Consider the following 25,113-nt stretch of genomic DNA (forward strand, 5'->3'; position numbering starts at 1 on the left):
ATAGAGTCTTTGATATTTTCTCCATCAGGCTACAGATGAAAGAGTGCAACTCTCTGATATCAGACCCAGCAGGTGGTACCAGTTCAGAGTGGCTGCTGTTAATGTACATGGAACTAGAGGCTTTATAACTCCCAGTAAACACTTCTTCTCCTCCAAAGGTTAGTAATATGTTTCTGCATCGGACATGTACCCTCTCCCTTTTTACCATGGTGTGCAACATATTGCACTTCATGTTTCAGTTAAATTGCTAAATATATTGATGACATTTTTGTGCTTAGCCTTTCTTACTGGAACTTTTTAATTGGTTGGAAATTAACATCCCATATTTATGCCCATATTCCTTCTCATTTCTTTTTGCCTAAAAATAGTCTAGTGTAAATTACATGCGCCTAAACAAGTGTTAAAGTCTATGCATGTTTGGTGTCCCCACCTGAAAATGACTTTAATCTGTACTGTTACCAAAAAATTAGAATAATTTTGAATTTTGAATAATTTGGAAATGTTATTCTGGATATAAAAACATATACTCAATAAAGATGGTTAGATCAGCCAAATGAATGTTACTGTTGGTCTCCAAAGCCAATGTGTATAGAAAGTGGGTGCTCCAGAGATAGTGAAATCTTCACGCAATAACATCCATAACAATTCAAATGTAGGGCTCATGCATAAGACTATAATGTGGAGTGGGTATATAATAGAGTGTGATCTGTGAGTGACCAGTCAGAATTCAGTATGACTTCTCCTGAAGGAAACAATCAATAATGCTAGATATCACCTTGATGTAACCTCATTGGAGGAAATATAACACATACTGGTACTCATCCATGTCCATAAATCACACAAAAAATATCTTGAAGAGATCTTACCCACTCCTTGAGTCTTAGAGAGTCTGTGACGCTGTGCCAAGCCGCTGGTGCAGAAGTCCTATGGTAAAAAATAGAGGATAAAGGACATTCGTGTCCGAAAAGTGCAGGAGGGTTTTCACCTCCTTGGGTGATGTTTTGTACCAGTGCTGAATAAATAGAATTTTATTTTTATACCACCTGACTCCCTGGCCGTGCGATGCTTTCCTCTATTTTCTACCATTGGTCTCCAAAGCCACTCTTACTGTAAATCTCAATTTAACACTAAGTAGAAATAGAAAAGTGTCAACTCTGTCATTGCAACACTGCAAAATGTAGTCTACTTTAAGCTTAAGTAAGAAAGAAAAGTGAAGGATACTTGAAGTGTACAGATGTAGCCTGACTGACTTTGCCTGTGGGTTAGTATTAAAAGGACCACAGGGAAAGCTTCCCACTGCGTCAAAATTCCCCTACTGTGACTGCTCCTGCCACAACTGAACAATGAGAAACCCCCGCCCCCCCACCTCTCTGACAACCGTGGCTCCGGGGAATGTAAGTTGATTGACTTAAGTTTTTAGATATATAGTGCAAACGCCATTTGAATTTGTTAACAATCTTTTAAACAAATCTCATTTGTGTGACCACACCCTGCCTATAATTATACAGGGAACATGCTTGATTTTAGTGATGATGAGGAAAGTAAAGAGCTGGCACTCCAGAGGACTTTTGGTGGAAAGGTGAAGGTATATTGAGAGCTCAACATTTCGGTCCCTATTTTGTCCTTTTTTCAAGAGGACCAAATAGGGACCGAAATGTTGATCTCTCAATAAACCTTCACCGTTCCACCAAAAGTCCTCTGGAGTGCCGGCTCTTTACTTTCCTCATCATCACTAAAGCAAGCATGATCCCCTGCCTGCTGCTGCGCGCGCTATGGCGTGTGCTATAGGGACAAGAACCGCCCCTCAATGGGACCGGGCCAGCTACCGGCCTTGGCCACCGCGCTGCGCAGCCAGATTTTTCTGAAGACCGTAAAACTGTCTTCAGAACTGTTGACAGGGCGAACCTGCCGGGTGACTTCATGGCCGCACCGCCACGCCCCCTCCCACCCCCCGTCTTTCCAAACTGCAGCTCTGCACAGTCTGGGGAACAGAGCTGCACACGCCGCCAGCCTGGCAGGCGTGCATGTAGCGCTGACACCGGGGCCATAACCTACTTTCTTCATCTGAACTCCACTCCTTGTGGAAGTCTGAGCACCCGTGGAAGTTACTACTGGACTACTGTGAATGCTCCTTTTGTATTCATCACAGTTTAAGTTATGGACACCCCTCATATAAAGTGATGATTGATCAATTAACAAGATCAATTAAATAATTCACTGAAAACAGTGACTTTATATACCGTATCAGTTCATAAAATCATGTTTGCATGGATGAAGACATGTAGTTAGTTTTTGGATATTTTGAAAAAATACATTATCCCAAAAATCAGTGAAAATAAATAGGCTTATTAAACAGAAAACTAACCTGGGTAAATTTTCTGCAGTACAAAAAAAATCACGCAATAAACCTAAGTCAGCTGCTTTGTATGGTAAAACATTAGCTCACAATGTGTATGTGGAACACAGTATTTTAGAGCTCTATGCTGTAGGTGTCATGGTTACAATTATATGACCCTGAGCCTCTCCCCTTGTTGCTGAATTGGAGTAGGAATAAATCAGGCAGCGCATCACTGGAGAATATAGCTTGTGAGCGTCATAAGAGCCACTAGCGTGCCAGTGTTTGTATTGTTTACGGAATGTCACTTGGTCAGTCAAAGGGTTAAAATGACAAGAAATAACTGACTTGTTTTCATGTGAATACCACTCTATTCCTAAATGTATCTGTGTCTATTGCCTGTTGTACTGTAAGTGATAGCTCACCTTTAATAACTAGTAATTCCAGTTCTCCGTACTTGGGTCAAAATGTTAAAGAGAAGTAGGACTGGGAGTGGCCTTTTCAGAATACTGAATCTTCTAAAGATGCACTGTAAAGTAATAACAGATGATGGAAAAATATTTTTTTGATCATACTCTTTACATAAATGTCTAGCATAAGATAACAAATCGTTGTTTTTGCAATCGTTCAATACATTGGTTCTCACGACTTTCTTGCTGCAACCTTACTCCGCATATTACAACACAAGTGAATGATAAATACATTGACTGTTGTCCTTTATTTCTAATATTGTAGTTGTACATTTTGGTTTCAATTCTGGATTATCACTGCAACATTTCCTGAATGGAAGCTGCAGAGTGTGAAATTCTAAAGTGTAATATAAGAACACAAACAGGGTTGTGCCATGGTAACAAAATCAGCAAAGTGTTCTCCAGAAAAACGAATAATTCATAGCAAAGTCTAAATCTTGGATTCAGGAAGCATGCAGGCTTCTCAGTTCAAATGCCATCCAGGTCAAATGTTAGCATATATCAGCTGCTATACTGCCATCAACTACCCTCAAGAGCACCAGTTAACAATTAAGCTCAAGGAAAAAAAAATCAATGTATTGCACAGGCGAGGGTCCATTAACAACGAGAATGTGTGCTCTGTGTAATGTTTTTTTCTTTTTACAATTACATGACAGAATATAACGCTCACAGGTACACATATAGAATGTGTGTTAGTTGTGTTGTTTTGTAAGAAATGTCTTTGCAGAACTGAAATGTTTATAAATGTATACTCATCTATTTTTTTTTAAGACCACAAATGTGTCTTCCTCAAATTATAAATCACAACTTTAAAAAATAGTAGAAGTTCATTTAAAAGGAAACTTTATAAAAAAAGGCAGTAGTGGGCAATAAAAAACAAATGTAAGTGACCTGTACATGTACAGTACTAGGCTTCCTGAGAATCAATACATGTTTCATATTTATACCCAGTGAAAATATATATATTTATCTGGATCTGCTAATATTTAGACTTACTACACTGTCCTTCATGTTTATATTTATTTATTTATAAAATATTTTACCAGGAAGTAATAATACATTGAGAGTTACCTCTCATTTTCAAGTATGTCCTGGGCACAGAGTTATGATGACAGATACGTGGTTACAAATACATGGCTGCATTAGGTGAACAGGGTGTTATACATTATATATATAAAGACAGTGCATTACATTAGGTGAACAGAGTTATTCTGCCATTATCCACCCTCAAAAGCATCAGCTAATTTTGGCATAATAATGACTTGAAAAACAAAAGAACCCAAAACAATGTTCCTGCAGATTCTAGGACTGAATCTTACCACCAAAAGAGATGAGAAAAAAGTTTTTGGCTACCATGGAACCATTAAGGCCCACTTTTACTAAATGGTGCTATTCCATAGTACCCCTTCTGGCACCAGAAGACATCTTATGATCCATTTAAGTCAACAGGCTGTAATATGTCTTATGAAATAGCACCTAATAGCACACACATTATGCCCCCTTTTAAAAATAAAAAAATAGATATTTTATTTGTGCAAATATTTTTCCCAAAGGTGGCATTCACCTACATTACACCTGTTAAAAAGTCACTGCCATTTGGGAGTACAGTAGGTTGGACTGACCCCTTAACTTTTTGAAATTGTTTAAGTATTTCATCTGCAGTAGCACTGTTTAGTTGCAGCCCGATTGTATACTATTTGTTCCTTCATGTGGCACCTTTTCTCAATGGGTGGGGAGAAGTCACATATACACAAACACTAATAATATTAGCAATATAATTTTTTTTTTTACAGATGTCGCCAACGTTATTAAACACAGTGACGCACTGCAGTGAGACAACATGCCTGGGGGAGAAGTGGCCTGGGTGCGAGAAGGGGGGGCTATCGCTCCATTTCACACAAGGGACATTGCCACGGGTTGCAATAACGTTGGCTGCATCTGTGTGTATTCTTGTCATTGACCTTCTTGGAAAGCATCAGAAAGGATTAGAAATGTCCTATGTAGGTTTAGGTGAAGCATAAACAAATGACTTTGTGATAAAAGTATTGAAAGTGTAATTGAACTTACTACAAAAGATCAAGGTTTCAGTCCTATCTTTGATCTCTTTCAAGATAAAAAAAAAATAGTGACACTACTCTGCTATTTATAAACTGGACACCAGCAAAACAACATGGCGAGGGGGTGAGAGAGAAATGAAAATAGCGCCAAACTAGGTTAAGTGTTTTATCCATAGAGAGGAAATGTATTTGGATAGTAGGGAAATGACCAAACAACGTGGGAAAAGGGTTTACGTGAGACTCTCAAAGTGGCAGTAGGAGGTGCACTAGACACTAGAAGTCTACTTATTGCCATATTTTCTTTTGGAATATCAAATCTTCCAAAGATGTACAACCATTGTTTTTTATATTATACATGTGTACATCAAGTTTGCATTTGCAGCATTCATTAATCTATTTAGGCTACTAAGGGAATGAGTGTTAATGCTGGAAACAGGCGCCATAGCCTGTACAAGCACATGGTGTATGTGCCTATAAGAGGCAATGCAGAACATGGTAATGCAGTATATAATGTTTCACCACATACATCAACTTGAAGTATATTTCATAGCAATGCTTGTGCTTACATTTATTTAAGTTCTGTATTCTTATTGACAGGAGTTTTATTTTTGCTTCAATTTTGTTCATGTTCTACAAAGTAATTGCATTTCTATTGCAAACCTATTTTCATAATCCTGTGATTCTGTGATTTTATATCTCTGAATGAATCGAGTGATGTAGAAACTCATTAGGCTATCAAATTCTGGTATATTTATTTTTTGCATAGTTTAATGTAAAAAATGAACCTGAGTTATATACATTATCCATATTGATTTACATGATTTAATTATAACTTGAAATGGAGACCAATAGCAACAAAAAAAAAGCAGTACAAGTTTAATCAAGCTGTTTTTGCCCCTCTGATAAATGCACAGTTTACACTCTATAACTTAAGAAAGAAAAACAGGCAACACTTTTTCATGGCACATAAGTCCCATGTTGAAAGTGATTTCATGGATATATTACTGAGTGTTAGTTAAACCAGAACAGACACCCACTCTCTTCAATAAAACTCTTTCTCTCTCTCTCTCTTGGGACTAATGATTCTTATACTGTTGAGCAGCTGGCTTGTATGTGTCATTCTTTGGTCATAGCAGAATACTAAGAATATGCCTTTAAAGTTTTGAACTGATGGAAAACGTGTCCATAGCATAACCCCAAGATTTCAGAGCTGTAGGTTTAGATGTGCAAAACCTTTACAGGCGTGAACCAGGGACATTTGTCTTTTTTCAGCTGTGAAGTCAGGGTTTGTAAACGATTCACCAGGCATCAACCCAATACGCTCAGCATTTGAACTTTGCCCAATTTTGATATTTTGTGAAATTCTCTCAAATATCTGCATTTGCTTAATGCTGCGACTATAAATAGGATGCATGCACCGTGTGTGTGCATTTGGAAGGGAGCTTAGGGTGGGAGGGGGATTATACCTCTTATAGTGAATTATAATAAAAGGGGGATTATACCTATTATAGTGAATTATAATAAAACTATTTTGTTTAATATTGGCAAAAGAGGGCACAGCAATGTTTGTGGTAGTCATTGTGGCCATGGTCACAGTGACAGAATCTAGAATAGACTGTGTGGGAGCCTTGAGAAAAAAAGATGCAGCAGTTGACCACTACCAGCCTTCTAGTATGAAAATAAAAAATCCATAAAGGCACGTTTTGCCCACATCATCATCTTCCTGACAGGTCAGGAGGACAAATTCACTACCACCCGGGTGGAAAAGTTGTCCAGAAAAAAAATAGATGTTGGCATGACTAGAAGTGTGTGGAACAGAAGCTACACATGCAGTGGTAGGAAGCGACTGTTATGATAATGTGATCCTTGGTGTAACAACCACTGTAAATGGCCTTGGATGTAGCATTAGTGAAAAACGTGATCATAATAATAGTAGTCAATCACTCTGTGAGCAACAGGCATCTGTGGTATTCGCCATCATCACCAAAACTGGTAGCTCTAGTTCTAGTAGTACACTGAGAAGCAAAAAAGACTCTGATTTGCTTAAATATTCTATATTAAAAAAGTTTTTTAAAAAAAACAACCACACAAGCCTACCACCAATACCCTCATTGTTGTCATCTTCAGAAACAAAACTGTTAGGCAACAACAGTCAATGCCATGCCATTTGTCATCACTGTGGCCCTTGTACTGGCAGTGGCACAGGGAGTGGAGGCAAGAAAATCTTACCAGCCTGAGAAAACAGCATCACAAACTGTTGCACAAAGGAAAACTGTTGAGACAGAACAGTACGATGATAATGAAGAATGTGTTGTTTGTGGTGGTGCGACTGGTGGGGAAAACAGAAATTGGTCAAGCAGGTGGAAGAGCATGGCAGTTTCTTCTTGAATGCATCTTAGGCCAGAATCAAAAAGTACATCTAGGTCTTTAATTCAATCAGCCGGTCCTACCGTGTTTCTTTAATTCCTCTAAAATCCAGAGATTCATCTGGGTACTTCTGCACTTACATGTCACATTACTCATCATCATAAGTCTACATTGCAGGAAAGTGAGTTGGCACAAGTAGTAGCACAGTTTTGAAGAGAGATGACTCAATTCCTGGAATTCGATCAGAGTTTTGGGGGTGGTGGTGGTGGTGATGATGAAAGTCATCATGATGAAGATGTACCTGGTCGTAATAGTGATGATGATGATGAGGAAGAGGAGGCCGCAGTGGTAGTTGCTCCAGCAGCAGCTACTAGCAGTGGGCAACATAGGTGTGGGGGAAAAGGGCCCCTGGCATGATCAGACAGAGATGAGGTGGACCAATAATGTCTAAATCCAAAACGTCAACCCACTGTTTGTGACACTTTCGATAGGGTGCACATTTATCAGCACTCACACAATAAGGCCCTTTTGCTGAAAAGCAAATTGACCAAGCTTCTTGCAGTTCATATGTGCCCTTTAGGTTTGTATAAGGGTGCACCTCACAACAGATACAATATGTGGACTAGAGCACATGGCAGAGGGGCTGCATGCTGTTACTGTTATCACCCATTGCGTGTGTTTTCCTTCCTCTTGTGAAATGGCGCATTTTGTTTGAGGTAGTGGTGGTAGTCGTACTGAGAATCAGGGAACCAGCAGCTGCAACAGCACTTATAGGAAGTATGCTACCCTTTGTGTGCAGGGTTTTAATCAGAAGGCTGATATTCTTTAGAAACTAGATGGGGTTTTGAACGGTGGCGTTCTTTGAAGGACCTGGAGGTTGAACTCGTGGCAGGAGATAATGGAAGCTACCTGGTAGCAGCATTACATCAGTACATCCTGATTCACGTTCTGCTTTGCCTATGTACTCAATTTTATAGTTAACTATTTCTTAGATCAGTGTAAGGAAGTGCAGGAAATATTATCAGCTCCTCAAAAAATCTTTGCCAATTATTGCCACACGTACAGAGCTCATAATGCCCCCTTTTGCCTGCAGCAGCCTTAACCCTCAACCCTGTACATGGTAGAGTGGCTCTATGAGCAGCAAAAAGAAGTGAATGATTACATCATGGGCAACTCCAGGCTTGTATAGGGGGGTTTGACTTGTTGCCAAACAGCCGACTCAACTCTCTAAATTACTAGTGGGGAAAAAGATATGTGACCTGAACTGCCACTTGTGACATCTGAATGAGTGTTCAGATCAGCACAGCTTGGCCCATCATAGCAGATCATAGAACCAATCTGTCTAGTAGCAGCTTGGAAAGGCTTGATTTCATTAAAATGAATGAACATCTTTATTTTCCAAGTCTATGTCATGCAAGTCTTCATGTCACTAGCTCCCTAGGAGGAAGCAAATACAATTACAGAGTACAGATTATGTACAATGTTTTCCTTTAATAAATGATTTCCAAATAAAATTACACTTTTTGAATTGGCTTGCTGTGTCTGGACAAAGAATATCAATTGATAACACTAGGTTGTCAAACATCTTCCACTGTCCAACTACAGTATCTGCCTAATGGGGGAACTAGCATTGCCACTGTGGAATGCCCCTGTTTTTAAAGCACTAGTGGCAAAATGAACTGTCACCAGTCACCAGTCACCAGTGACTGTTATATATTACCTTTTTTAAATCATACTTTAAAACACAGGAATAATTGTTGTTTTCCTAGTCCTCTTATAACTGTGAACCTTTATTTTGTTTCACATCTTTTATACACTGTGTGCTGCTATCTTCATTGTGATAATGGGAGATTACTTAAAAAGAATAGCTGTTCCATTTATCATTTTGATTATTTGACTATTGCAACGAGCATAGGAAGTTATTATATAGCTCATTAAGCCCTGTAAAAAAAAATCCAGGTGCATGCTAAAGTAAAAGAATGCCTGACATCACTTTTTAAAAAGCTTTCAAGTTTTGTTCTTTTTGTTCTCAATCTGGGAGTGACGTTCCACTTGACCTGCTATTTTTGTACTCACTGAGGCTCATGTCAAATACATTGCTGGGACTTTATTGTGACATACATGAAATTGAGCAGAGATGGATCCCTATGATGGGAAGTAACCAGAATAAACGCACCCAAATGTGCTTCTAAAATTGAATCACTTAGGTGTGTACTGTACGTAGGTGTATAAGTATTGGGTGGCATAATTCTCATCTGGTTCAGATCCATTCTCACTGGCAGGTCACAGAGATTATCTTCAGGAGTGTACTCCTCTGCACCCATGCCCCTGTCATGTGGGGTGTCACATGGTTATATCCTATCTCCTACGGTATGTTGTTCACATTGTACATGCTGGCACTTGGTGACATAAACAGACGGCATGGCCTGCGTTATCACTGCTATGCAGATGACCCTCAACTCTACATTGCACCAGGCACTAAGGACCCATTATGAGTCTTTAATAGATGTTTATCTGAGCTACTACAGTGGATGAGTTCCAGTTAGTTGAGGTTGAATCCTAATAAAACAGAAGTACTCGTGGTGGATGCTCACCATCGGAAGACAACAAGACTGTAGCTACTGTAGGTCAACACACTGACCTTAAAGTGGGGGCTCCTAGCTGGTAAACTCCATCCATGTGCGGATTCTTGGTGTTGTTCTTGACTGTGACTTGACCCTTAAACATCAGTGTAAGCCGTGATCAAATCTTAATTCTTCCACCTAAAGAACATAGCCAGGATTAAGAACTTGATCCCTCCAGAGGATCTTCCTATGATTGTCCATATCTTTGTGTCCTCACGCCTGGACTACAGCAATGCACTCTATTTGGGTCTTCCAGAAAAAGAGCTGCGCTGCCTGCCGCTGGTGCGGAATAATGCGCCCAGGTTAACTAACCAGACCCGTTCCTGCCACATGACACCTGTTCTCCATTCTCTGCACTGGCTGCCTGTAAAGCGGTGAATTGATTTTAAGATTGGCTTGTTGACATTTAAAGCACTACATGACCAGGGTCCCAGATATCTGAAAGAGAGTCTAGTTCCCTACACTCCCATTTGCATACTTTGATCTGCAGATGAAGGACAACTAACAATTCCCAGAATATCCTTAACTTCCGAGCTTTTAGCCACACTGCTCCCTCTCTTTGGAACAGTCTGCCTCGTACAGTCCTCGTACAGTTTGAGAGGCCCCCTCTCTGGAAATCTATAAAGACAGGCTGAAGACCTACAGTACCTGTTTACCCAAACATTTAATTAATGAACCACAACCTGTCCGACATTTAATAGCTACAGTACCATCCCATCCTGTATTGTATCTTTCCGTGTGTTTGGTCTTGTTTATAAATGTTTTCTTCTTTTTTCCCTTTTTGTAACTGTGAAGTGTTTAGAGTTCCATTGGGAGAAAGCAGTATATAAATAAAGTTATTTTATTATTATTTTATTATTATTATTTTATTATTATTACAGTAGGTGTATATATATATATATATATATATATATATATATATATATATATATATATATAATTATTTTTTTTGTAGGGTAGGGTGGTTTAGGATTTGTTTGACATACTGGTCTCAGCGGCATGTTGGCAAATACCTTGCACACTTTAGCCAGGTATATTGTTCAAACTTTCATAGTATGGTTAAACAAACATCTTATTGAACACCCGTTTCCACCTTCCAACCACTTTAAGGAAGTAAAATAAGGATTTGATGAAGGGAGATGTATATATATGGGGCTGAAGGAGCGGATCAGTGAGTAAAGACACTGACTCTGGCACTGAGCTTGAAGCAGGGGCACCTGGTTCAATTCCCAGTGTCAACTTCCTGTGACCCTGCGCAAATCACCCTATCTCCCTGTGCCTCAGTCACCAAAAACATAGATTGTAATCTCTATGGGGCAGGGACTCTGTCTGCAAAATGTCTATGTAAAGCACTACATAAAACGAGCAGCACTATATAAGAACAAATTATTATTATTATATATATACTGTATATGCCCATTGTTTAATTTTGTTTCTTTTTGGATATACTGTATTGCCATTATTAACAAAACAGCTTAAAGTGTGGGTTAGATTTTAGCAGCATCCAGTGAAAATACAAATTAATTAATTTTTAAGACATACAGTCAGTAATATGTTCACCTTGAGTATGCAGTTGGCAAGTTTTATATTAAAACAATGTAACGGGTTCCCCCCCCCCAATCGCAGATTTATACTGTGTGGGTGCAGGAACATATATCGTTATTCAGTGTGGTGCATAACCTGTTGGCCCACAGGAGGGCTGAGCTTCCGCCACGGGGAACCTGGGGCAATTATACTATGGATATTACTTACGTTAATGATGCAGCGCCTCCACCTGCAATGGCTCCCACCAGAGGGGGAGTGGTTCCTCGCAGGACAATCAATAAACACATACACAGTGATTATATTAACTAATACCTTTACTAACATGCATAGAGAATATCATCACATCAATCATAACCTGTGTCCCTCTCACAAGGAGACACTAACCGTGACGTCTCGCAGGACGATTCCCCAACACCAGGTGATCCCACCCAGTGTCCAAAGAACCCCACCCAATGTCCTGCACTCTTGCAGAGAGTCAATGGGTGACTGCGCAGTCACTATTTAAGCTAAGGGCCCGGTGGTGCACGTATGATTGTATAATACCTGCCGAGCACTCCGGTACTCGGGTCAGCAATACTTCGCAAAGGATCAGTCGGGCGATGCCTCCTTCTGATCCTCCAACCGAACTCCAGGCACGCGTGGACCGTCAGGGCGGTCCCACTCCGGAATAGTCTCTGCGGACCCCAACGTGGGTCCGAACCGCTTCAACAGGAACAGCAGCAGCCGCTGTGTCCCTATCTAGTCTAAGTGGCACGTGCTACACTATAGGCTGTCCCTATAGTACAGCAACCTGTAGTGGCTTTGGGGAAACTCCTAGGGGCCTACAGGGGTTAATGACCTGTCCCACTCCCCTAACTCTCTAAGTCCCCTAAGCCTCACTAATCCCAGCGCTTGCAGCAACAAGTTGTGACCCACTAGATGTTGTCAGCCAACGTGCTGCGCAACAAGGTGCCTGCCTGTCAGACCTCACAGCACTGACCGCTGTGACTCTGACAAGGCAGCACTCTAAACTAAGGGCAGCGTCCCTATCTTGGGCCTCCCTCAGCAATTACCCACTACCCTAGTGGGGGGTTGGGGCCTACCTGGGGTGTGGGTACCTATAGGGCCGCAGGAGCTGTACGCGCTCCCCGCACCCTTCCTTCCCTCACAGCTCCCCTGCTCCAACTGCAACTCCTGAGTGACAGGGTCCCTCTCTCTAGAGCAGTCCCTGGCAACACTCTCTCTCTCAGAGTAACTAGCTACCTCAGACCCCGGGGGTGCTGGCCTAGTACAGCGAGTCTGTGACTCCTGTACCCTACCTCCTTCCCTGGGCTGCTCCGGTCTCTGACTGCTACCTAACGTGCTCCAAGCCCGCCAAATGTATCTCTTCTGCAGGGGCTTCCTAAGCCCTATTGGCTCCCTGGTGTGACGTGGGGCGCGCAAAGGCTCTTGGGATATGTAGTCCCAGCTCAGAGCCTTCCCTGGTAGGCTAGGGCTTCGCGGGCTTTTCCCTACCTCTCCTGCGCCTGCGCAAGCTGTCCTGGGCTGCCTCAATCTTCCCTGAGCTGTCCCTATGCTCGCGCGCCTTTGCCCTGCCTCTGGGGCTCTCCCTACGCTATCGGGTCCCAGCGCATGCGCAACCCGCAGCGCAATGGCGGCGCCCTGCTTCCCCGGGTGCCGGGACCTTAGAGACGCGACCGCGGCCTTAGCACCGGCCCGATCGCGTCCCCGGCAACCGGCCGCATGCGGGGAAAGCCGCGCTGCTCCCTGCTGCAGCCCCCACCCTTGGAAGCAGCCGTCGGGTCCGTCGGCACCCGCGACCGCGCTGCCACAAGGGAGGGGGGTCTCCAGAAGACACTGGAGCTCCAGGCTACACTCTCCCCCTGGTGAAGTTCCAACGTCCTCGCTTGGATGGCAGACATAACCTGGTACACAGTTATACAATGAAAATGCAGTGCCTATGTACAACTTATGACTGGTGACTTTAAACATCAGGTTACAATACAGTTCACATACCATACCCGAGGCCAGCTGAGCGTCAGCTGTTTGCTGAGACCATTTGTGGGGTGCCCCTAACTTAAAATGTGGGGGTACCTCACTTTTGCGTCCGTGAGCCTCCCCCAGAAAAATTTCTTGGAGAGCACACTCTGGAGTGACAGTCACTGGTTCTTCGCTACTTCCTCCCCCTGGTGGACGGAGTTGCACAATGTCTTTTAAGCAGGCCTTTACCCGGTCATCCGCGGCATGGATGCGGTAGACCAGGAGGCCAGGACCTTTCCCGCAGTCCACTACGTGGTGAATGGAGCATTCCTCGTTGGGCTCCAAGGAGAACATTTTCACTACCCAGTCCTTGTTCCTACGGACCTGTGAGGCTTCCACTGGGAAGCGAGAATTGGACAATGTCACTGGTTCACCCTGCAGGGGGTAAAGGGTTGATACCTTACCACTGCGGTGATTCCCGGTTGCCAACAGGTCCTCGGGGACGCTGTCAGTTCCCACCTCGGCTGTATCGGGACCTGTCCACAACACTTCTGGGACAGTCCACTCACTGGCTTGAAACTCGGGAGCGTTGGGTCCCAGTCCTGGGACCATTTGGGTCGGAGCACACGGTCTCATACCCCGTTCAGGAGCAGTAACTCCGACCTTCTTCATGGCCACCTCCATCGGAGCCTGTGGGGAGCAAGGGGGTTCCTTACCACTCTGCTGGCTTGCGATGGTTTTCTCTTCATCTGTGACGATAGGCGGTGGGTACTGGTCCCCTCGCACCACTGGACAGCTACCTTCTAAGGAGGACACCCCCGCCAGGACGCGATGCCAAGGGGAGCCCTTCGCCCGGGTGACCATACTTAAGGAGCCATCGTGCTCTGCGGTCACCTGCAGGCTCACCCTCAACACCCCTGGGGCAGTCAACTCACCCTTGTCGTCGGTAGGTACTGGTCCCCATTCTAGGACCGATGGTACCATAGGAATACGCCGGACAGGCCATTGTAGGGCCCACGGGCCCACAGCAGGGTCCGCAACATCGGGATACACCTCCTCTAGGGCACACGGGCCCACAGCAGGCTCTGCATCCGCCGAGATAGTGTGTCCGGTGATTTCACTAAAGTGGTCCGCCGGCAGGCGCATCACCACAAGTGCTGGGTCACTGGATTCACTAAAAGAAGGTGGGGGTATAGACACCTTACCCTGTGATTCCTCTGTATCATCACTGGTGTGGTTCGCTGGTAGGCGCATCGCCACCGATGGGACTTCAAACTCGTCCTCTGCTGGTTCTGCAAACTGGGGCACAATAGTCTTCAATAACCGTGCACCGCAACAGTCACACTGGGACCCCCATGTCAACGCCTCTCTAGAACAGTCACATGTAGGGCTAAAATACTGTATGCTCAGCTCTCCGTCCACTGTGCCGGTCTTGCACTCCAGCAGTAGCTGAAACAGGTCGGCTCCCTGGACATAAGCTTTTTGCAGGCAAGTGCACATTAGTGTAAGGGCTTTCACTTCCGGCACATACCAGACCACATACACATTGGGGTGTACCCCCTTACAGTCTGTCTCATTCACGTTTGGTTGAAAGTCACAGTGCTTGCTCCCCCTGGTGGAATCTGAAGGAGGGGCACTTTCTACAAGGGAGTGGGTCTGGCTCTGCACTGACTCACTCGCATTGCAGGGGCGGTTCTTAGGTTTTCCCGCCAGTCCCGGACAGGTTTCTGCAATACTTTCCTGTGCCGGCGTGCAGTCAGCGGCACGTGCGCTCTCCTGTTTTGGCAGCTCAGGGTACACTACAGGACAGTCTGAACCGACCGAATCTTCCAACCACAAGCTGGACGGACCCAGGCCTTCAGTTATATCTTGCCCGAAACTCACTAGCACGGAACAATACTTCTCGTCCTCCAAGTGTAAATCTACCACGGCTATGGGGGCAGCCCCCCGGAGATGAGGGTTTTGTCCCAGGGCCACTCGTATATCTGGTGACAGAATATCTACAGGGACACGGCACACCGCAAGCGTGTGGAGCGGTGGCACTCCCAACATCATGGCCCAGTCGTGGACCTCGTGTCCGGACTTCAGAACCATGATGACAAAAATAGAACTTGAACAGTTTAAAAAAAAAAACACAGGGCACCCCATGTCTATCTCAGCAGCGCCTCCAAATGTAATGGGTTTCCCCCCCCCCATCGCAGATTTATACTGTGTGGGTGCAGGAACATATATCGTTACTCAGTGTGGTGCATAACCTGTTGGCTCACAGGAGGGCTGAGCTTCCGCCACGGGGAACCTGGGGCAATTATACTATGGATATTACTTACGTTAATGATGCAGTGCCTCCACCTGCGATGGCTCCCACCAGAGGGGGAGTGGTTCCTCACAGGACAATCAATCAACACATACACAGTGATTATATTAACTAATACCTTTACTAACATGCATAGAGAATATCATCACATCAATCATAACCTGTGTCCCTCTCACGAGGAGACACTAACCGTGACGTCTCGCAGGACGATTCCCCAACACCAGGTGATCCCACCCAGTGTCCAAAGAACCCCACCCAATGTCCCGCACTCTTGCAGAGAGTCAATGGGTGACTGCGCAGTCACTATTTAAGCTAAGGGCCCGGTGGTGCACGTATGATTGTATAATACCTGCCGAGCACTCCGGTTCTCGGGTCAGCAATACTTCGCAAAGGATCAGTCGGGCGATGCCTCCTTCTGATCCTCCAACCGAACTCCAGGCACGCGTGGACCGTCAGGGCGGTCCCACTCCGAAATAGTCTCTGCGGACCCCAACGTGGGTCCGAACCGCTTCAACAGGAACAGCAGCAGCCGCTGTGTCCCTATCTAGTCTAAGTGGCACGTGCTACACTATAGGCCGTCCCTATAGTACAGCAACCTGTAGTGGCTTTGGGGAAACTCCTAGGGGCCTACAGGGGTTAATGACCTGTCCCACTCCCCTAACTCTCTAAGTCCCCTAAGCCTCACTAATCCCAGCGCTTGCAGCAACAAGTTGTGACCCACTAGATGTTGTCAGCCAACGTGCTGCGCAACAAGGTGCCTGCCTGTCAGACCTCACAGCACTGACCGCTGTGACTCTGACAAGGCAGCACTCTAAACTAAGGGCAGCGTCCCTATCTTGGGCCTCCCTCAGCAATTACCCACTACCCTAGTGGGGGGTTGGGGCCTACCTGGGGTGTGGGTACCTATAGGGCCGCAGGAGCTGTACGCGCTCCCCGCACCCTTCCTTCCCTCACAGCTCCCCTGCTCCAACGGCAACTCCTGAGTGACAGGGTCCCTCTCTCTAGAGCAGTCCCTGGCAACACTCGCTCTCTCAGAGTAACTAGCTACCTCAGACCCCGGGGGTGCTGGCCTAGTACAGCGAGTCTGTGACTCCTGTACCCTACCTCCTTCCCTGGGCTGCTCCGGTCTCTGACTGCTACCTAACGTGCTCCAAGCCCACCAAATGTATCTCTTCTGCAGGGGCTTCCTAAGCCCTATTGGCTCCCTGGTGTCACGTGGGGCGCGCAAAGGCTCTTGGGATATGTAGTCCCAGCTCAGAGCCTTCCCTGGTAGGCTAGGGCTTCGCGGGCTTTTCCCTACGTCTCCTGCGCCTGCGCAAGCTGTCCTGGGCTGGGCTGCCTCAATCTTCCCTGAGCTGTCCCTATGCTCGCGTGACTTTGCCCTGTCTCTGGGGCTCTCCCTACGCTATCGGGTCCCTGCGCATGCGCAACCCGCAGCGCAATGGCGGCGCCCTGCTTCCCCGGCCGCCGGGACCTTAGAGACGCGACCGCGGCCTTAGCAACAGCCCGATCGCGTCCCCGGCAACCGGCCGCATGCGGGGAAAGCCGCGCTGCTCCCTGCTGCAGCCCCCACCCTTGGAAGCCGCCGTCGGGTCCGTCGGCACCCGCGACCGCGCTGCCACAAGGGAGGGGGGTCTCCAGGAGCCACGGGAGCTCCAGGCTACAACAATAAAGGGATCGAATGCTGAATAGACCACATTTTTTTTTAAGTATACTGTGTATTAAAGGTCTCCTGCCATCATATGTGGTAGTTTAAGTGAACGTTAAAACAATAGAATATTATATTTAAATAGTGTTTTTTTGTGTCCTCTTTAATTTATATATTTGTAAAATATTGTTATGCTATTGTTACAGATCCTTCAGCCCCACCAGCACCTACTAATCTCAAGATTGCCAACTCCACCACAAACAATGATGGTACCGTGACTGTACGGATTGTGTGGGATCTTCCAGAGGAGCCTGACATTCCTGTGCACCATTATAAAGTCTTTTGGAGTTGGACTGCCAATAGCAAATCTGTGGTCCCAGCTAAGAAGAAGCGGCGAAAGACAACAGAAGGGGTAAAGAAAAATGTAAACCTTTAATGGATATACTAGCTGTATTTTTTTTTTTGCGGAAGTAAAAATATCACTTGTGTGCACATTCATATGTCTCAGGCAGGTCTGAACCTTGCTTTTCACCATTTTATCTTAGTGCTTCCACTGCAGACAGGGATTCTGGGAAGTGACGTCCAAATGAGCACACATTTTCTCATGGAATAATAAGAGAAAATGCCTTATCCAATAATGCATGTATCTGATTTTGAATAAGGCCCTCATACTTCAAATTCCACAGTTTTATCTATAACTTGTTTGCTTAGATATGGCCTATTTATTTCCCATCCTCAGAACTGCTGCATATGAAATGCTGTAAATGTTCACATATCTGAAACTGACGGAGTACAAGGGTTATTACTGACTGGTTTACATGTTTTCATCCTTCAACTGTGGAGTTCATTGAGTTTATACTGTGCTGCGGCAATATGGTTTTACCTGTTCTTATTGTAGCCAAAAATAAGTTTCAGGCAGGAATGTATTTTACACATTTTCTTTTTTGGACAGTAAATACTTTTGCCCCTCTGCATGTAATAATTTCTGTAATTGTTTAATATTAAATAGTAAATAGCTAAACATCAGAATATTTCTTAATGTGCTTCCTATTTCTAAACTGGATAGTGTTCAATTAGGGCTTGGAGAGCTATTTTATAGTGACAGATATACCACTTCGGTGATTAACAACCCAGGTGTTTAGAATGCCTCACAGGCAGAGAACAGTCATAAATTTAACCTACCCTTCAAGTATTTTAATGATGAAATCCACAAATTGATTTTTTTTAAATGCTTTCTACTGTTGTTGCACCAGAATATATTTCCTTCAGACTTGAAGTCCAAAGATACCCTGGACAGAACTTTTTTTTCAATTAAATTGTATGCGGTACTGTATATCAGCACGTCAAATGAAAATAAAATAATATAATAATTGTATTTAATGTATGATAAAATGAATACTAGAATGTTAAACATCAAGAATAGTGGTTTCTTGTTGCTTCAATCATTTTGAGAAATGTTTGCCTACAATATTTTCAATCCAATTGCAGTCACAAAACGATGTGATTTTGGAAGGCCTTCAACCAAATAGCAACTACATGGTGGAGCTGCAAGCCATTACATATTGGGGACAAGTACGTCTAAAAAGTGCAAAAGTCTCACTCTACTTTGCCTCCAGCCAGTCAAGCTCAAGCAGTAAGTAGGATTCATAGGATATTTGCATATTCCTAGTATATTTGTTGTGTTTTATTTGAAATGGAGAAAAGCCTCTACAGATTTCTGAGTGAATCTTAGAAATACAGTAATTGGAGAGCCTCTATTCAAAGGACAGGGCATATTCCTTATCCAGGGAGGGTGGTAACTATGAGATAAAAGTCATATGCTCTACACCAGGAGTGAACAATTATTTTGTCTTGTGGGTCACACATTTAATGTAGATCCTCACCAGATTCTACTTACTATTCTTCTCACTGCATCTCCGCTACATGCCCCCTTTCTCATTCTTACTCCCCCTTCCTTTCTCTTACTCTCTCTCCCCCACTCTCCTTACTCTCACCCATCCATTCTCTCACTTCCCCCTTTCACTCTCACTCTGTACCCCATTTCTCTCACTATCTCCCTCCTTTCTCTCACAATCTCCCTCCTTTCTCTCACTCTCTCACACTCCCCCGCCCTTGGGGTGGGGGAGGAGCGGCCTACCTATGGTGGGATGGATTTTGTCCACTTCTGCTATAGTATATATGTGTGTGTTGAACATATCACTATTTCTTTGCTGATTATTTGTTCCAGTGAATTATCGGACAAACAAACCAATATATCATGATTAGCAAGCTTACATTGCTACTACAGGTAATCAATTAATTGGAATGTTGCTGAAATGTATGTATGTAGGTATATCTTTATTTATATAGCGCCATCTATGTACAAAGCGCTTCATAGAAGTAATACACGTGACATAATAATTTAACACATAACGGTAATAAGCGCTTCGACATAAAAGTAACATTAGGAAAAGGAGAGTCTGCCCCAAAGAGCTTACAGTCTCAGTGGTAAGTAGGAAGAACTTACAGAGGCAGTAGGAGGGTGTGCTCGTAAGTGCATCTTCAAGGGGCCAAGGTCAATGTATGAGGTGTATAGTATCAGCCACGGAGCTACCCATATGCTTTGTTAAAAAGGTGTGTTTTAAGATGTGTCTTAAAGGTGGATAGAGAGAGTGCTAGTCGAATGTTGAGAGGAAGTGTGTGGGGCAGTGAGTGTGAAAGGTTTTATGTGGGGAAGGCTTTAGATTCAAATGTGGTAGAGAGAACGCAAGAGTCAGGATTGCATATAGATACAGTAGAATTTAGGGTTGAGATGTAAGTAGGGGCTGACAAGTGTATAGCCTTAAAAGTGAGGAAGATAATTTTGTGTGTAATAAGGGATTTTATAGGAATCCATGAGAGGGATTTAGCAGGACAGATGCTGAGAAAGATTTAGGAGAGTAAAGTGATTCTAGCAGCAGCATTTAGGATAGATTGAAGGTGAGTGGCCGGAAGGCCAGAAAGCAGAAAGTTACAATAGTCAAGACGAGAAAAAATTAGGGCCAGTGTTAGAGTTTTAGCAGTAGAGCAGCAAACGAAAGAGTGCATATTTACAATGTTATGAAGGAAAAAATTACAGGTTTTAGCTGCACTGTTAACGTGAGAGGAGAATGTGAGGGAGAAGTCAAATTTTACACCTCTGCAATTTACTTGTAATACTGTGTGCATAATAGTGCTGCCAACAGTAATGTAGAAGGGGGCAGTAGCGCTAGACTTGGGAGGAAGTATGAGGAGCCCTATTTTTGACATGTTAATTTTGAGTTGGCGGAGGGCCATCCAGGTTGATATAGCGGAGAGACATTCCGAGACTTTTGTCTGTACAGCAAATGCAAGGCCAGGGGTTGAAAAGTAAATTAATGTGTCATAGGCATAGAGGTGATATTTGAACCCAAGGGACGAGATAAGGTCACCTGTTGAGATTTTGTATATAGAAGAGAGAAGAGGTTTACCCCTGGTATACACCCACAGTGAGATCGACAGAGGAGGAGGTGTTAGCAAACAAGACACTGAAAGTACGATGGGAGAAGTTAGAGTAAATCCAGGATAGAGCTTTGTTACGGATACTAAGAGTATGAAGAATTTGAAGGAGAAGAGGATGGTCCACAATATCAAAGGCTGCAGAGAGGTCGAGCAGTATAAGCAGAGTATAATGACCTTTTTCGTTGAGAGCATTGAGATCATTAGTTATTTAAGTAAGGGCTGTTGCGGTGGAGTCAGCAGTGCAGAAGCCAGATTGTAGCGGGTCTAGGAGATTATAGGAGGTGAGAAAATGGAGCAAGCAAGAGAATACAAGGCGTTCAAGGAGTTTAGAGGCATAAGGCATGAGGGAGACGGGACGATAGTTAGAGAGACAGGTAGGGTCAAGCTTTCTGTTTTTGAGTAATGGTAATGGTATAACTGTTGCATGTTTAAAGGGGGATAGGTACCAGAATAGAGGAAGGAGTTGAATATATGTGTGACCGTAGGGGTTAGAGTAGGAGAAAGAGGTTTGAGGAGAGGAGAGGGAATGGGGTCGAGAGGGCAAGTGGTAGAACAAAAAGATGAGATCAGCAGCGACACATCCTCTTCTGTGACAACAAAATAAGAGTTGAGGAAGGCTGGAGGAAAGTTAGGAAGAGGTGTAGAATTTGAGGATGATACAGAGGGGATGTCTTGACGTATGGAATCCACCTTTGTCTTGAACTAGTCAACAATGTCCTGAGGTGAAATGGAAGAGAAACAGGTAACAGACGGTGATCTGAGTAGTTAATCAAAGACAAAGAAGAGTCAGCATGGGTTAGACCTGTGCATTTTAATTAGTGAAGAAAAGTAGGGTTGTTTAGCCTGGGATAAAATGGTGGAGCACTGCAATGAAACATTGTAAGGGCTGGAGGTAAATTATATAATAAAATTGTATTTAACATGCCCAAAGTCGACACATGAAGCTTAAAAAATCCTCTGCTGAATATCAAGCCATGTTTCAAACTTTGCTTAGCCTGGGAGTGGGCTGAGTTGAAACAGGATAAGATACATTTGTAGTGAAGGATGTCCGCGAGAGTATGAGATTTCCTCCAGAGGTGTTCAGAGGAGCGAGTGCAAGAACAAAGGAGGCATGTGTGGCAGTTTAGCAGGGGTCTTGGGTTAGAAGGGTGAGAATGGCCGAAAGAAAAGGGTCATGAAGATCAAGAGAGGAGGATAGGGCAGAGTTTTTTTTCCTGTCCAGGTTTTCAGAGGCTGGAGCAGAGAGAGGAGAGGGAGGAGAGAGAGGAGAAAGATGAGCGCAAAGTAGAATAAAAAAGCTGGTAGGTTAATATAGCTCAGGTCTATGCAGAAATGAGGGGTAGGGGAGAAGTGAGAGAGAGAAAATGAATTGAGATTGTCAGAAAGACAAAAAGGGAAAATGAAGAAATTCGAGAGAGAAAAGGTTTTTTTATGAAAACCAGGTCTATGGAGTTGCCATCCTCGTGGGTACTGGCTGCAGTCTATTGGTGAAGGTCAAAATAAGCAGTTAGAGAGAGAAAGTGGGAAGCCCTAGGGAGAGAGGGGTCATCAATATAGCAATTGAAGTCCCCAAAGAGAAGAACAGGGGAGTCTGAGGAGAGGAAGAAAGAGAGCCAAGATTCAAAGTGCGAGAGAAAGACAGATGAGTGGTGGTAGGTGGGTGATAGTTGACCGCCAAATGGAGAGGGAGAGGAGAAAAAGGTGGATAGTGTGAGCCTCAAAGAAGGTAAAAGAAAGAGAGGGAGGAATATACAGGGATCATAACGGCAGATTTGGGAGAGGGAAAGCCCCCACGCCTCCACCCCTGCCACCTGGACACAGAGTGTGGGAGAAAAGTTAGACTTAGTAAGTTAAGTCTCTGTTATAGCAAAGAAGAGCAGAGAGTGAGAGAAAAAGAAGTCATGCACAGAGAGAAACTTGTTGGAAAGGAAACAGGTATTCTTAAGAGCACAGGAGAAAGAGGAGGGAGGTTCACAGGGGATGGGTATGAGGTTAGAAGGGTTACACCAGGAGGAGTAGAAGTTTTACATGGGAGGTAAGGATGATAGCATGTACAAATAAGGCAGGGACCAGGATTGGGAGATAAATCCCCAGAGGCAAGGAGGAGAAGCATGGATAGAAAGAGAATGTGTGAGGAGGATTTGTCGGGGTGTGTTTTAGTGTCATAGGGCGCAGATAGGAAAGGAGTTCATGTGAACTGAGAAGTGGAGAAGGAAGGAGAGATGGAGATTGATGAATGGAGTTAGAAACATAATGAGGCTCATATAAAGAAATGTGTAGTTTGTAAAGAAGTGAGATCAGAACAAATATAAATAGCAGTGGTAGTAGTGATAGTTTAGTGATAAGAGGTTAGAGAGAACTGGTCTGTGAAAATTAAGTTAGAATAAGGATAAAGTGGAAGTTGTGAGAAATGCAATATATGAGTGAAGATGCGCTTGTGTCAAGAGAGCTACTACTAACTCCTTAAGTCTGTGGTAGAATCTCCCCTCCTTTCCAGCACAGTTCAAATTCAGTGTTCAGGTGTTCTGTTGTCCACTTGTTCCACTCCATGTAGGGAGGTTATTTTATTGTAGGGTATATGTTACATTCTACAGTATATACTTTAAATGTCCTTGTTTGTATTATTCTATACTCTTGCCATGTAATTCCTTTTTTTCAGTGTATTGTAAATGTTTTGAAAATGCACAGTCTTGTTTCAATTAAACCACTGCATTCTTTTCAGAGGACCAAATATCAAAAGTCAGCAAAATGAAGACGGAGGCTCTTGCACCACCTCAGATAAAGCGAACTGCTCGTACGCTTGAAATCGGGGCTCCTTTCTACCAGGACAACCAACTTCAGGCCAAAGTCTACTGGAAGAAGACAGAAGGTGAATAGAAAACAGTTTCTTTTTAAATTGCTAATTTCATAAATAGGGATTCCGGTTTTAGGTTTTAACTGAAAAAACCCACAAATAAAACACCACCGACTGATCATTTTGCACATCCAGTTAAAACCAATAAAGTACGAAAATAAAGCATCATTTATTATTGAATCACACCTCTTGTATCAACCCAGCTCTAAATTAAAAGCTACCCTCAGACAACCCACGTGTCATTACGACCTCACTGCAACAGAGACTTTTATAAATAACCCCATAATTGTCTAAGAACCTGTCTCTAATATTTACATACAATGCAATGGCAGTTCTACTGTGAGAATGATGAGATCCGGCTTTAGAACAGTAATTTAAATTGTAGTTCATCTACTTTCTTTCATTGAAGACATGGTTAAACCTCATTTAATAACACTAATGATACTGTATATTTTTAAATATTGTTAGAGTAATATAATTTTAAGGTTGGGATTCACTAATCTCTAATATGGGTATCTGAGGAGGGCCGGTGCTAGGCCTATATGAACTAGGCAGTTGCCTAGTGTGGCACAATTTGGGGGGTGACTGGAGGTGAGGAGGATGATGGTGAGCTGTAAGAGAGAAGGAGAGTGGTGGCTGCAGAGGAGGCAGACAGCGGACGGTGAGAGTAGAGCAGGGCGGCAGGGGCAGAGGAGGGCGGAAGTGAGAGAGCAGCAGGGGGATGACGTCAACTGATGGGAGCAGAGCAGGGCGGCGGGTTGAGGACGATGGTGTGAGGTGAGAGCCGAGTAGTGTTGCGGGGGTGGAGGAGGATGTTGGCAGTTGATGGGAGCAGAGCAGAGTGGTGAAAACAGAGGAGGAGGAGGAGGAGGAGGAGGATGGCCGGGGAGGAGCATGCCCCAGCAGTCCGACACAGAAGACTTCACTGACTTCCGATGTCTGCTGTTGCTCCAGCGCAGGTCCTCCCCTGTTGCACTTCAGGACCACAGTCAACCATGTTTACATTTTGATTTAAGGGGGGAGAGAGAGAATGAGGGATGATGGTGAGGGTGAGAGAGGGGATGAGGATGGGAGGATGAGACTGTAGAGGAGAGGGGTGAGAGGGGATAAGGAAGGGCAGTGAGAGAATTAGAAGGGGGAGTGAGTGGATGAAGAGGAGGGATGAGAGAGAGCATAAGGAGGTGGGTTGAGACAGAGAGAGGATGAGGCAGAGGGTTTAGGGAGAGTATAAAGATGGAGGCTAAGAGAGGATGAGAAGGGTGGGTTGAGGCAGACTGAGAGGATTAGGGGGGGTTGAGAGAGTATGAGGAGGGGAGTTAGGAGAGGATGAGGCAGGGGGTTGAGATAATAATAATAATAGCATGTTCTTGTGTAGCGCTGCTAGTTTTACGTAACGCTTTACAGAGACATTCTTGCAGACACAGTCCCTGCCCCGTAGAGCT

General features: G+C 44.1%; 1 protein-coding gene across 1 annotated transcript in view; it reads left to right on the forward strand.

Annotated features, from left to right (window-relative positions):
* The window catches only part of ANOS1 (anosmin 1), a 208,049-nt gene that overhangs the window by 143,588 nt on the left and 39,348 nt on the right, over nucleotides 1–25,113 (forward strand). The window contains exons 6-9 of the mRNA XM_075594558.1: nucleotides 29–158; nucleotides 17,526–17,731; nucleotides 18,808–18,952; nucleotides 23,540–23,686. Of these exons, the coding sequence (XP_075450673.1) occupies nucleotides 29–158; nucleotides 17,526–17,731; nucleotides 18,808–18,952; nucleotides 23,540–23,686 (628 nt within the window). The remainder of the gene's footprint in view (nucleotides 1–28; nucleotides 159–17,525; nucleotides 17,732–18,807; nucleotides 18,953–23,539; nucleotides 23,687–25,113) is intronic.

This window comes from Ascaphus truei, chromosome 3 (assembly GCF_040206685.1).
Source record: "Ascaphus truei isolate aAscTru1 chromosome 3, aAscTru1.hap1, whole genome shotgun sequence".
Classification (NCBI taxonomy): domain Eukaryota; kingdom Metazoa; phylum Chordata; class Amphibia; order Anura; family Ascaphidae; genus Ascaphus; species Ascaphus truei.